General features: G+C 42.6%; 2 protein-coding genes across 2 annotated transcripts in view; both read right to left on the bottom strand.

Annotated features, from left to right (window-relative positions):
- Nucleotides 1-5,709: 5,709 nt before the first annotated feature.
- On the bottom strand, nt 5,710-7,680 carry LOC125859592 (uncharacterized). The gene is made up of 2 exons (XM_049539378.1): nt 7,254-7,680; nt 5,710-5,720 (listed from the first exon to the last, which is right to left on the bottom strand). Exons 1-2 carry the CDS (start codon nt 7,678-7,680, stop codon nt 5,710-5,712), a joined length of 438 nt encoding a protein of 145 aa, XP_049395335.1.
- An 882-nt stretch (nt 7,681-8,562) lies between these two features.
- The window catches only part of LOC125859602 (uncharacterized), a 6,897-nt gene continuing 1,774 nt past the window's right edge, over nt 8,563-13,685 (bottom strand). Inside the window, exons 2-6 of the mRNA XM_049539389.1 lie at nt 10,992-12,090; nt 9,941-10,905; nt 9,595-9,828; nt 8,963-9,501; nt 8,563-8,920 (exon numbers count right to left, since the gene is read on the bottom strand). Of these exons, the coding sequence (XP_049395346.1) occupies nt 8,563-8,920; nt 8,963-9,501; nt 9,595-9,828; nt 9,941-10,905; nt 10,992-12,090 (3,195 nt within the window). The remainder of the gene's footprint in view (nt 8,921-8,962; nt 9,502-9,594; nt 9,829-9,940; nt 10,906-10,991; nt 12,091-13,685) is intronic.

Raw genomic sequence — 13,685 nt, forward strand, 5'->3', positions numbered from 1 at the left:
GACTCTACAAAAAGAAAAAACAACAAACAACGCCATAAGTGTGTCAACATCATTTATGATAAAAATAAATTCTTTCTTTATTTCTATATATAAAAATATTCATAGAACATTTTATCAATGCATACAAGGTAATCATACCCTAGCTCTTCATGAATTTCTTGAAGGAAATGTAAATGATTTTAAAAAAAAAGCACTAAACAAAAAAAAAAGTCATAAATCCATCAAAGAATTTTAAATAATTCAAAAACAGTTCAAAACCTCAAATCTAGACCTGAATCAGCAGAATCTAGATATATAAGTACCATTTATGTCTAGAAATTCACTATCACAAAGAGATCACATAACAAAGAACAAAGAAATTAGAACATAAAAATCAAGAAACTAACCTAGCTAGAATTGTGAAAATTTTCTATCTCTTTTTTTTTGTGTGTGTGTGTTGCAACATTGTAGAGTTTGTTTGTGAGTATATATTTAGGGGTTTTTGTTACAAGTGTTCATAGGAATTTGCATGAAAAGCAGGTGGCAAGCCAACAAATGAGAGTTGAAACTACTTTCGTCTCTTATAACTTGATACTTAATTTGGGAACATCCAGTAATTACTTCTATATTATCAACAACAATGAGGGGAAAAAGAAATAAATATGATTATGATTTTATAAATGATCGTTAAAAATATTAAAGCACATGTTAATTATTATATTTAGTTGATTATTGTTTGACATATACTTCAGCTAGTAGTCTAGCACTCCTATATCTCTTTAAGTAGTTTAGCACGTTTAGCACTCCTCTTTCAGAGGAGTTAGTTTAGGCAATTAGTTAGTCCATTCTTGTATATAAACACAATATTGGATCATTGAAATATATCTCGATCTCTTGATTTTATATGGTATCAAGAGCCCTAATATACTCTAAAGAGTAAGATCTGTTTTTTTTCCTTCTCTCTTCCACCCACCCTCCACATATGGGAGACGCTACTCGTGTTGTTAATGCTGATTACAACGTCAGCGCAATGATCGTTCAATTTAACCCTGCATCCCAATGGCCTATAAAATTACATGGCAGTCACAATTTTGCAACGTGGAAGGCACAATTCTCCATGCTTATGCATGGTCATCTCGATGGGTCTACTCCTTCCCCATCTCGCACTATCACAACTGGCACAACCCCTAGTGCCAATCCTCCGTTTGCTCTTTGGTTTCGGCAAGACCAACTCATTCAAAACGCACTTATGGCATCTGTTGATCCAACAATTGCTACAACGGTTGCCGCTGCTAACTCAGCTAAGACAACCTGGGATGCCCTGCACACTTCTTATGCAAATAAGTCTCAAACCAGAATTTTCAGTCTGGTCGATCACGTCTAACCAAAGACTCCCAACCAGTCACTGAGTATTTGCAAAGTGTTAGCTCTATTGCTGATGAACTCTCTATTGCTGGTGCCCCCGTCACCAACTCTGAACTTATAGTAAAGATCCTTAGTGGTCTGGGTGCAGAGTTTCATGGTATTTCTGCTGCAATCCGTGCTCGTGATTCCCCTATAACATATGAAGAACTGTACGAAAAGCTTCAAGACCATGAACTTTTTCTTCGACGTGAGGAGTCCAAAAGCATTCCTACCTAGATTATTGCTGTTGCTGCTACAACCAACCAATCTGGTCATTCAAACTATCGCAACAATCGTCGCCCCAACAATAACAATGGTACCAACCAACAACGGAGGTCCAACAATCGCTTCACTTCACCCAATCCGAGGAGATCTTCGACCAACAACAACTATTATGATGGTGTACGCTGCCAGTTGTGCAACAAACCCGGTCATGTTGTAAACGTTTGTCGATCGCAGTCTCACAATCACTTTGAGGCTAAGGCCAACTATGTGTCAGGCTTGAACACGTCAGACAATCCTTGGATTCTCGATTCGGGAGCATCTCACCACATCACTGCCACACCCAAGACCTGTAGGCATAAAATGGCATGGAGCAAGTATCTATGGGTGATGGTAACAAAATTCCCATAACTCACACTGGTTCTACTCATTTAAATGCATCAAATAGATCTTTCAAACTCTATAACACTCTCTGTGCTCCAAGCATTAAACACAATTTACTCTCAGTCTTTAAACTTTGTCAAGATAACCTAACCTCTATTGAATTCTTTCCTTTTCATTTTTCTGTGAAGGACTTGGAAACTCGGACTTCGTTGGTGCACGGTCAGAGTAGAGACGGTCTCTATGAGTGGCCAGACTTAACCTCCATCTCTCCTCTTCAAGTGCATTTGACTTCCTCCACCACAACCAGTTTCACTTGGCATCGTCGGTTGGGTCATCCACATTCAAGAGTTTTACGTTTTATTTTGAATAAATTCTCGCTACCTTGCTCGCGAGACAAATTTTCAGTTTGTAATTCTTGTTCTTCGAATAAGGCTCATCGCCATCCGTTTCAGCAGTTCATTTTATCATGTACCCAGCCTTTTCAAACTATCTATAGTGATTTATGGGGTCCTTCTCCAGTTCAATCTATTGACAATAAATTATATTACTATTTTTTGTGGATCATTATACCAAATACACATGGGTTTACACATTAAGAAATAAAAGTGAGGTTACTAACCTTTTCCAGAACTTTCAAGCATTAATCGAACGTCGGTTTAATACGAAAGTTCTTTCTCTCTATACAGATGGTTGTGGCGAATATAAAAGCCTTGATTCGTACATAAGATCTCACGGTATTGAACATCTTGTATCTCCTCCATACACCCCCCAAAGAGTTGCTCTTGCTGAACGTCGTCACAGGCATATTATTGAGACGGCCAGAACCTTACTTCATGAGGCATCCCTTCCATCGACTTTTTGGTCTTTTGCCTGTCAACATGCGACTTATCTCATTAATCGTTTGCCTACCCCACATTTACAAAATAAATCACCGTTTCAACTATTGTTTGGTCAAGATCTGGATTACAATTCTTTAAAAATCTTTGGGTGTCTCTGCTATCCCTGGCTCAAACCTTATTCCAAAAATAAATTAGAGCCCCGATCAACACCCTGTGTATATTTAGGTTTCTCTTTACTTCATCATTGTCATCAATGTTTTTATACAAAATCTTCTAAAATCTATTTATCTCATGATGTGAATTTTTTTGAAAATAATTTTCCTTACCAAAATATTTTTTCAAATGTTTCTTCAACTTGTAAAACACTTGCGTGGGAAGGTTCAACTGCAACAAACCCAACACCATCCAATATTTTTTCTCCTTCTATTAGCCACGACTTACTGAGTCCCATACTTATCCCGAAGGCAGGTGCCACCAACGCTCACAAAGACACTGTCTCCTCTACTTGCACTCCAACAGAATTTGCATCTCCAAGAACATCTTCTCCTTCTCCTCCACACCACATTACCCCTCCTGATCACACTGATACCCCGTCTTATCCCCCGTTACCTCAATCATCAACTTTTCCAATTGTGTACAACCATCAAAACAAAACAATTTCATCTGTTGGACAAAACTCCGCTGCCCATCCCACTGCCTCAATTCCCCTACAACCTTCTCCTAATCCTGTTCAAGTCACAGAACCTCCACAACCTTCTCTTCCTCCACCAACTAGTGTTGTGACCCGCTCCCAACACAACATTCACAAACCAAAAACCATCATTGACTTTCTAGCTCACTTATCCCCCACTATCACCCCTACCAGCTTCAAACGCGCTAACAAACACCCAGAGTGGCAAAGAGCCATGAAAAGTGAATTTGATGCATTATTGAACAATCAGACATGGGAATTGGTACCACATGACCCCACAAAAAACACTGTTTCTTGCAAATGGTTATACAGGTTAAAACGAAAAGCTGATGGGACAATCGAACGCTACAAGGCTCGACTTGTTGCAAAGGGGTTTACGCAACATCCTGGAGTTGACTACCATGCCACATTTAGTCCAGTTGTCAAACCAACTATTGTGCGCTTGGTGCTCTCAATTGATGTCCATCAGGATTGGCCCCTTCGCCAACTTGATGTCAACAACGCATTCTTGCAGGGTCGTTTAGAAGAAGAAGTGTACATGGTCCAACCTCCGGGTTTTGTAGACGTGCAATTCCCCTCCCATAACTGTCGTCTAAAGAAAGCCATCTATGGACTCAAGCAAGCCCCTCGGGCATGGTACAATGAACTCAAGATGTTCCTTCTGTATCTGGGATTTGTCAAGTCAAAATCTAATGCCTCACTTTTCATTCGCAAAGTGTCGAACAACATTCTGTACGCCCTGGTTTATGTGGACGATATCATCATCACATGAAATCACAACTCCGAGGTAAATCAGGCTATAGCTTCTCTTGCTGGACGTTTTTCCATCAAGGATCTTGGGAATCTGCACTTCTTCCTTGGAATTGAGGTGTTCCGTACTGCCAAAGGTATTACCTTATCACAGTCTAACTACATAAATGAAATTCTCTCTGAAGAAAACATGCAGGACTGCAATTCGGCAAAAACCCCAATGAGTGCCACTGACGTGCCTCACCTAAATGATGGTGCACAACCAATTGATGCCACTCGTTACAGAACAGTTCTTGGAAAACTATAGTACTTATCTTTTACTCATCCGGATATTAACTTCTTGTCACACCCCAAAACCAGATGTGATGGCACGTGCCCAAACCCCACCGGACACGTCAGCCTAACACCCAAAAACCCGACGTTATGGAATTAATAAAACAAGAATAAGATAGAAAGATAAGCGGAAGTCTTTAAATAAACTCAACATAACCCCAGAATTGGTTGTCACATGTACAAACCTCTAATACGGAATCTGAATAAAATATATAAGTCTCATAGTAAAGTTCTAGAATAGAATAGAACAGTAAATATAGATAACTTGAGGACACGTCTAGAATGAACCGCTACCTCTAAAGTAAGTCTGGAAGCTCTAATATAAAGATGAGTAATAAGCCGAATCTAATAGAGTTGTCAACCTACACAACTGTGTAGAAACAAGGGTGAGTACCAAAAGCAACAGGTACTCGCAAGTAACACTAAACTAAGCTAAACTAGCAACTACAAACAACTCATTTCAATCCCAATTGAACCACCAAAACTTCATTCTAACAGCGAACCAATAACCTATACTACACAATTCATAATCAACAGATATATCCAACAGTATCTCAACATCAACCTCATATCCTCATATAAGAGCAAATAGATCATATATCACATGAAGATGAGCAAGTAGGCAAAATCCACACACCACAGACAAAGATGAAGTCAAATGCGATGCAAATGCAATAATGATGTCATGTAGTCGTGATGCATGTTTGTCCTAAGATACACATCTGTTGGCGTAATCGGACCGCGCTGAATACTCAAATCAGAACCCATGGGGGCCACACATGGACCATGTATCACCACCGGAACCAGATCTCATCGGCATCCAAATCGCTAGCCGGAGCTAGTCCATCTCATATATCTCTAGCCGGAGCTAGTCTCAACTGTGTCTCATATCCATCCATCCTCATATCAGTGTCTCAGAACTCATGCAACAGATAATTCACACATGGGATGAATAATGAATATGCACATGTGATCAATCATAATCATATCACGATCACATCATAGTATTACACATCATCTGTCTCAATCACAATCATATCACGACCACATTATAGTATTACACATCACCTGTCTCAATCACAACCATATCACGACCTCATCATAGCATTACGCATCACCTGTCTCAATCACAATGTCTGTATCAATCATAGCCTACTCATGCTCTTCTATCCCCTCAATATTAGTTATCACATGACTTATTCAACAATTTCAAGTCACATATAACACATTTAGCTCGTTTTATTCCTCATCTTTCATTTACAACAATTTCAATCAACAAATAAAACCCATCCTCAATCCCCATTACTCACCAACACAATTAGGAAAGTAGTCATGCGTAGTCTAAGAGTTTTACAAAGTTTGGAAGCCACTTGCCTTAAAACGAACTCTAAAAGTTACTTGACTTGAGCCTTTCCTTTCCGAGTATAATCTGGATCGCGATAATCTATTCAAACAATTATTCACAATAACAATTCGAGTCCAATGACACCAAAATCAAGAAATTTAGGAAAAAAGGGAAAAACGGTCCAAAAGTCTCATACCGGAAAATGATACCCAAATCTGGAAATTTTTGATGTAAAATGATCCTTAAAGTATTTGGAAGCTAATGGTGAAAACCAATTTGAAAACGGAGTTGAAATCAATTCACAAACTCAATTTGAAGGAAAATCCACGTTCTTGAAGAAGCCTAAAATATTCGGATCCGAAACCCCGACTCGAAAATGAAATATCTCTTGAAAAACATCTTACCCATGCTTAGATAAGTTCAAATATGAAATTTCATCAAAAACGGAGTTAAGATCGACCTTGAAATTCTCAATTTATCAAACTTTAACTTTACCGGGAAAGTCCAAATTGTACGCGGTTAATATNTTAGGGGAAAATGGCTACTGTTTTTTGACTTAAAAAGGACTGCTATTGCAGCTGAAACACAACAATAACACCAAAGTTTAAGTCCCCGTTGGACCCTCGGGATTCGTTCGAAATCTCGTGCACACAAACTAAATATGTACCCCCACTAAATTCGACGTTCCGGACTCAATGGAACCGTCGGAATTTGAATTCGAGGACTCCTTGACCCGAAATTCAATAAGATGCCAAGAAACTAGTTTAACGCCAAAAAAATTTGAAACTCAAACGGAGCGTCTGAAAACTCAACCAAGACTCATTCTAGACTTAGAATCGCCTCCCAAAACCAACGGTACTCTCGGAATTTCAATCTGAGCCTCGGAACCTCATATGTTGACCAAAGTCAACTCTTTATCAAAATTTCACAACTTTAGCAACTTAGGACCTCAATTCTTCGTTTCAACTCCAAATTCAACTCCGTAATTTCATACAGACCCGTTTCGACATTCTAAAACTGCCAGAATTGATGGAAATCCGATTCGAGTCCCGAAACTCCAAATGGCTCGAAAAAGCACGTTTTAACCAACTTTAACTCATAAAAAACTCAACTTCTCAAAAACTCAACTTTTTACCAACTTTTCCTCAAACCAACTTTACAACCACAAAACATGGGACTCGGGGCAACTACCGAAAGGGCAAAATAGTCATTTCCACAAAAAATCACCAAAATGACCTTTCGGGTCATTACATCATTCACCACTAAAAACCATGTTCGTCCTCGAACATAAAGTAAAAGAAAGTACCTGAAGCCTCGAAAAGCTGGGGATATCGGACCCGCATATCATCCTCGAACTCCCAAGTCGCCTCCCTATCTGATCGATGCCTCCACTGAACCTTCACTGAAACGATGTCATTGGTCCGAAGCTTACGAACCTGTCTGTCCAAAATAGCTATAGGCTCCTCCTCAAATGTCAAATCTGGACTCAACTCCACTGACTCAACCGAAATCACGTGAGACTCATCCGGAACATACTTCCAGAGCATAGAAACATGGAAAACTGGATGCACGGCTATCAAACTAGGTGGCAAGGCTAACTTGTAAGCCACATCTCCCATCCTCTCCAAAATCGCATATGGGCCAATGAACCTAGGGCTGAGTTTGCCCTTCTTCCCAAATCTCATCACACCTTTCATGGGCGATACCCGAAGCCAAACTCGATCACCCACCATGAACTCTAAGGGTCGAACCCTCCTGTCAGCATAGCTCTTCTGCCTAATCTAGGCAGTCAAGAGCCTACTCTGGATCACACGAACACACTCCATATCCTCTTTAAGAACATCAGTACCAAGGGAGTCCACCTCCGCTGAATTAAACCATCCAATAGGTGATCTACACCGCCTACCATACAGTGCCTCAAAAGGTGCCATCCCAATGCTAGAATGATAACTGTTGTTGTAGGCGAACTCTGCCAATGGTAAGTGTTGATCCCATCTAGTACCAAAGTCGATCACGCAAGCCCGAAGCATGTCCTCCAACACCTGAATAGTCCTCTCAGACTGACCGTCAGTCTAAGGGTGAAAAGTTGTGCTCATGTCGAGTCTAGTGCCCAAATCATGCTGTAATGCTCTCCAGAAATGAGAAGTGAATATTGAACCCCTGTCAGACACAATGGACACCGGCACTCCGTGTAACCGCACAATCTGACTAATATAAATATGAGCCAACTTCTCTGTTGTATACCTCACTCGGACCGAGATGAAATGAGCAGACTTGGTCAGTCTGTCAACGACCACCCATATAGAATCATAACCACCCATGGTGGTAGGCAATCCAACTACGAAGTCCATAGAAATCCTCTCCCACTTCCAAGTAGGAATGGGCATCCTCTGAGTCACACCACCAGGCTTCTGGTGCTCACACTTGATCTGCTGACATGTCAAGCACCTAGCCACAAACTCTGCAATATCTCTCTTCATCCCACACCACCAATCGTGTTGACTAAGATCATGATACATCTTCGCCACTCCGGGATGAATAGAATACCTAGAATAATGAGCCTCCTCAAGAATCAATCTGATCAAATCACCAGCCTTGGGCACACATATCCGGCCCTAAATCCTCAATACACCATCGGAGTCAATCTTAGCCTTCTTGGCTTCACCACTCATCACCTTGTCCCGGATGAGACATAACTTCCCATCCTCATACTGATGCTCTCTAATCTGCTCCATCAAAGATGAACGGGCCTCAATGAAGGCAAACACACCTCCACTCTCCTCAGAAACTTGAAATCTCACCATGCTGTCAAATAACCTCTGAACATCCCGAACCAAAGGTCGTCTCTCAACAATGATCGCGGCAAGACTCCCCATACTAGGAGTCTTCCTACTCAAGGCATCGGCCACCACATTGGCCTTCTCGGGGTGATATAAAATGGTCATGTAGTAGTCCTTGAGCAACTCAAGCCACCTACGTTATCTCAAGTTCAGATCCAGCTGAGTGAATATGTACTGTAGGCTCCTATGATCAGTAAATACCTCGCAATGAACACCATATAGGTAATGTCTCCACAACTTAAGCACAAATACCACAACCGCCAACTCCAAATCATGAGTTGGGTAATTCCTCTCGTGTGCCTTCAGCTGTCTAGAGGCATAGGCTACAACCTTACCCTTCTGCATCAAAACACCTCCAAGTCCAACACCCGAAGCGTCACAATAAACAGTAAATCCAACACCCTCCTCTGGCAAAGTCAAGACAGGTGCTGAAGTCAATAGGGATTTGAGCCTTTGGAAGCTCGCCTCACACTCGGGTGACCAATGAAAAGGAACCGTTTGCTGAGTCAATCTAGTCAACGGCGCAGCTATAGTAGAGAATCCCTGAACAAAACGCCGATAGTAACCCGCCAAGCCAACAAAACTCCAAATCTCGGCAGGTGATGTAGGTCTAGTCCAACCCTGAACCGCCTCAATCTTGGCCGGATCAACCCTAACTCCATCCTTAGACACCACGTGCCCTAGGAAAGCCACTGACTCAAGCCAAAACTCACACTTAGACAATTTGGCATACAACTTCTCATCTCTCAACTTCTGTAGCACGGCCCTCAAATGACAAACATGATCCGCCTCGGTCTTGGAATATACCAAGACGTCATCAATAAACACAATCACGAAGGAATCCAAGTATGGGCGAAACACTCCATTCATCAACTCCATGAACGTCGCAGGGGCATTGGTGAGCCCAAATGACATCACCAAAAACTCATAATGACCATATCGTGTGCGAAAAGCTGTCTTCACCACATCTGAAGGCTTAATCCTCAACTGATGATACCCAGATCTTAAGTCGATCTTAGAGAACAAGGCTGCCCCCTGAAGCTGATCAAACAAGTCATCAATACGGGGAAAGGGGATACTTGTTCTTCACTGTTACCTTGTTCAATTGTCTATAGTCAATACACATCCTCATCGACCCATTTTTCTTCTTCACAAATAAAACTGGTGCACCCCAAGGCGACACACTAGGGCGTATGAATCCTTTACTCAATAAGTCCTGAATCTGATCCTTCAACTTCTTCAACTCTGCTGGAGCCATATGATAAGGTGGAATAGATATGGGCTTGGTGCCCAACTCCAAGTCAATAGAGAAGTCAATATCACGAACAGGAGGAACACCAGGTAGATCCTCGGGAAACACATCAGGGAACTCCTGAACCACCGGAATAGACTCCATGGCCGGTGACTCAGCTCCAACATCCCGAATAAAGGCCAAATAAAATAAACAACCCCAGTCAATCATCCTCTGAGCCCGAATATGAGATATGACCTTATTGGGATACGAACCACTAGTCCCTCTCCACTCCACTCTAGGAATACCCGAAATAGCTAAGGTGACAGTCTTAGTATAACAATCAAGAAGCGCATGATAGGGGGAAAGCCAGTCCATACCCAATATGACATCAAAGTCTAACATATCAAGAAGAATCATATCCACCCAAGTCTCATACCCCGATAAGACAACAAGACAAGATCGATATACTCGATTCACCACTAAGGGTTCACCTACGGGTGTAGAGACTTTAATAGGCACAGACATACGATCGCAAGTCAACTCAAGGTTGGAAGCAAAATATGTAGACACATATGAGAATGTAGAACCAGGATCAAATAACACGAAAGCAGGCCGATGACAAACTGAGACGATACCTATGATAACTGCATCAGAAGCCTCAGCCTCGGGCCTCCCAGGAAAAGCATAACACTGGGCACCTCTGCCCTCACTCTGTGAACCTGGGGCGCCACTAGCACCTCTACCCGAAGCTCGTCCGCCTCTACCAGATGCCGATCCCCGACCCCGACCTCTAGCCGGAGGTGCTGAATCTCTCTCTGGGACCACGGAGACAGTACGGTGTGGTCCAGACTGAGTCTGATGTGGACACTGACGAATCAAGTGGCCTGGATCACCGCAACCATAACAAGACCTCGGTGTGGATCCTGACTTGAAGAACCCGAAGTAATGCTATAACCACCTCGACCCGAACCTGGAGGACCCCGAGCTGCTGGCACACCCTCGATAGCTAGTAATGAAGCATGTACTGGCCTCTGACGCAGGAAGGACCCGCCTCCCCTGTGTGGGCCCCTACCTCCTGCCGAGGTACCCGAATACTGACCACATGTACGGACCCTCTTGGGCCCACCAAAGTCATCCCGCTCAAGCAACTCAGCCTCTCTGGCTGCACTCACTATAGTTTGGAAGGAAGCACCCTCTCGAGATGATTTAAACATATAACTACGGATATTGGGAGTCAAACCCCTGACAAATCTGCGAATCCGCTCAGGCTCACCTGAAATCAAAGCAGAGGCATGTCTCGACAACTGACAGAATCGAGCCTCGTAATCTGCGACTGACATGCTACCCTGCACCAAACTCTCAAACCTCATACGGCTCTCCTCCTGTACACTCCAAGGGATGAAACTACCCTCAAAGGCACTAGCAAACTCACTCCACTCCATGGGAGGAGATCCCGCTGGTCTCGAACTCATGAAGGTCCTCAGCCACTCCTTAGTGACAACGCGTAACTGAAGGGACACAAATCGGACGCCCCTCTCATCTAACATGCGTACCGCCGCCAACATCTCTCGACTCAAGGTCAAAAACTCGTGAGCATCATCAGTCTTAGCACCATGAAACTGAGGTGGTTTCATTTTCTGAAACTGCTCATAGCAGACCTGGTCATTATCTGCCAAGGCCACCTCAAGGGCCGCCGGTATACCTACAACTGGTGCTGGAACCTGTGGTGGCTGAACCACCGGCTCTAGAACCACTGGAATCTGATGGTGATAACCAGGGGCCTGTGCCCCTACCCCAGCCTGTAACCCCGCTGGTATACCTGTTGCACCCAGAGCAAGACGCTCTAATAACCCAAATATCCTATTGAGTCTGTCATCATGAACTGGGGGTGCATGGCCCACAGGAGCCTGCTCTGCAGCTACTCCAATCTGTGGCTCAGGTGAAGGCTCTCTACCTCGGCCTCGGGCAGGTGCCGCTCCTCTGGCACGGCCTCGACCACGTCCTCGGCCTCTAGCCCGACCTCTACCCCTAGCTAGGGCCTCAACTCTGACCTCGGAGGCTGCCTCCCCCTAACTCCGGTAGCTCTAGTCCTCGGCATCTGCCAAAAACAACACGCAATACTCAGCACCCACAATAATAACCTCGCACGATAAGAACGGAATGAAAAAAAAGAACTCTTTCCTACCAGTCTTCATAGCCTCTCGAAGATAAGTATAGACGTCTCCGTACCGATCCTCAAGACTCTACTAAGACTTGGTTTGTACATGTGAGACCTTCGAACCTGGGCTCTGATACCATTTTCTCACACCCCAAAACCAGATGTGATGGCACGTGCCCAAACCCCACCGAACATGTCAGCCTAACACCCAAAAACCCAACGTTACGGAATTAATAAAACAAGAATAAAATAGAAAGATAAGCGGAAGTCTTTAAATAAACTCAACATAACCCCAGAATTGGTTGTCACATGTACAAACCTCTAATACGGAATCTGAATAAAATATACAAGTCTCATAGTAAAGTTCTAGAATAGAACAGAACAGTAAATATAGATATCTTGAGGGCACGTCTAGAATGAACCGCTACCTCTCAAGTAAGTCTGGAAGCTCTAATATGAAGATGAGTAATAAGCCGAATCTGATAGAGCTGTCAACCTACACAACTGTGTAGAAGCAAGGGTGAGTACCAAAAGCAACAGGTACTCGCAAGTAACACTAAACTAAGCTAAACTAGCAGCTACAAACAATTCCTTTCAAACCCAATCGAACCACCGAAACTTCATTCTAACAGCGAACCAATAACCTATACTAAGGGTGGCAAACGGACCGGTTTTTGTCCGGTCCGGTCCGGTTCCGATCCGGTTCCCGTACCGATAAGACCGGTACCGGTTGAACCGGTAAGGAACCGGTCTTATAGGTACCGGAACCGGTATCGAAACGGAACCCGGTTTTTTATCCGGTTGATCCGGTCCGGTAAGAACCGGTTCCGGTCCGGTAAGAACCGGTTCTGGTCCGGTTCAACGGTCAATTTGATTTTTTTTTTTAAATGTGAACGTTAAGGAGCCGTTGGGCCCTTTTAGCCGTTGGGCTGGGGCCCAAAACGGCTCCAAACAGCCCCCCCCCACCCCTCTCTACCCCTTAACACTATAAATATATCATATTTTTTCATTTAAATCACAAATTCACAAACTATTTCATTCATATCTTATAAAATCTCTTAATTTTCAATCTCGCATAAATTCATAATTATTATTTTGTGATATTGACTTGGAGTTCGAATTTCGGAGATTTATTTGAAGTAAATCGGAAGCTTCAATTGGCATCTCTCAATTCCGGCTTTGGTTATACGTCTACTTTTACGTAGACGTTCGGTACATTCGTTCCAACTTTAATTTTTTATTTGTTTATTAATTAAGTTATTTTATTTTTTTGTTATATTATCTTTGCTTGTTTTTCATAATATTAATTATTTTAAACTTGAACATGAATTTTGAAAAATATAGTGGTAAAAGACCAATGTCGGAAAGAAAAAATAATAGGGGAGGAGGAAGTAGTTCTAATTCTAAAAATTTGCCACCTCCTAGATTTAGAATTAATACTAATGATTATACTCATGTTGATGAAACTTCTTTTACACGAGACTCACGACCTATTGAATTTAATTC

This window comes from Solanum stenotomum, chromosome 1 (assembly GCF_019186545.1).
Source record: "Solanum stenotomum isolate F172 chromosome 1, ASM1918654v1, whole genome shotgun sequence".
Taxonomy (NCBI): domain Eukaryota; kingdom Viridiplantae; phylum Streptophyta; class Magnoliopsida; order Solanales; family Solanaceae; genus Solanum; species Solanum stenotomum.

Bases quoted from the DNA above. Each gene is read 5' to 3' on its own strand.
- LOC125859592 (XM_049539378.1), bottom strand. From the start codon at position 7,680: ATGGTGGGTGATCGAGTTTGGCTTCGGGTATCGCCCATGAAAGGTGTG.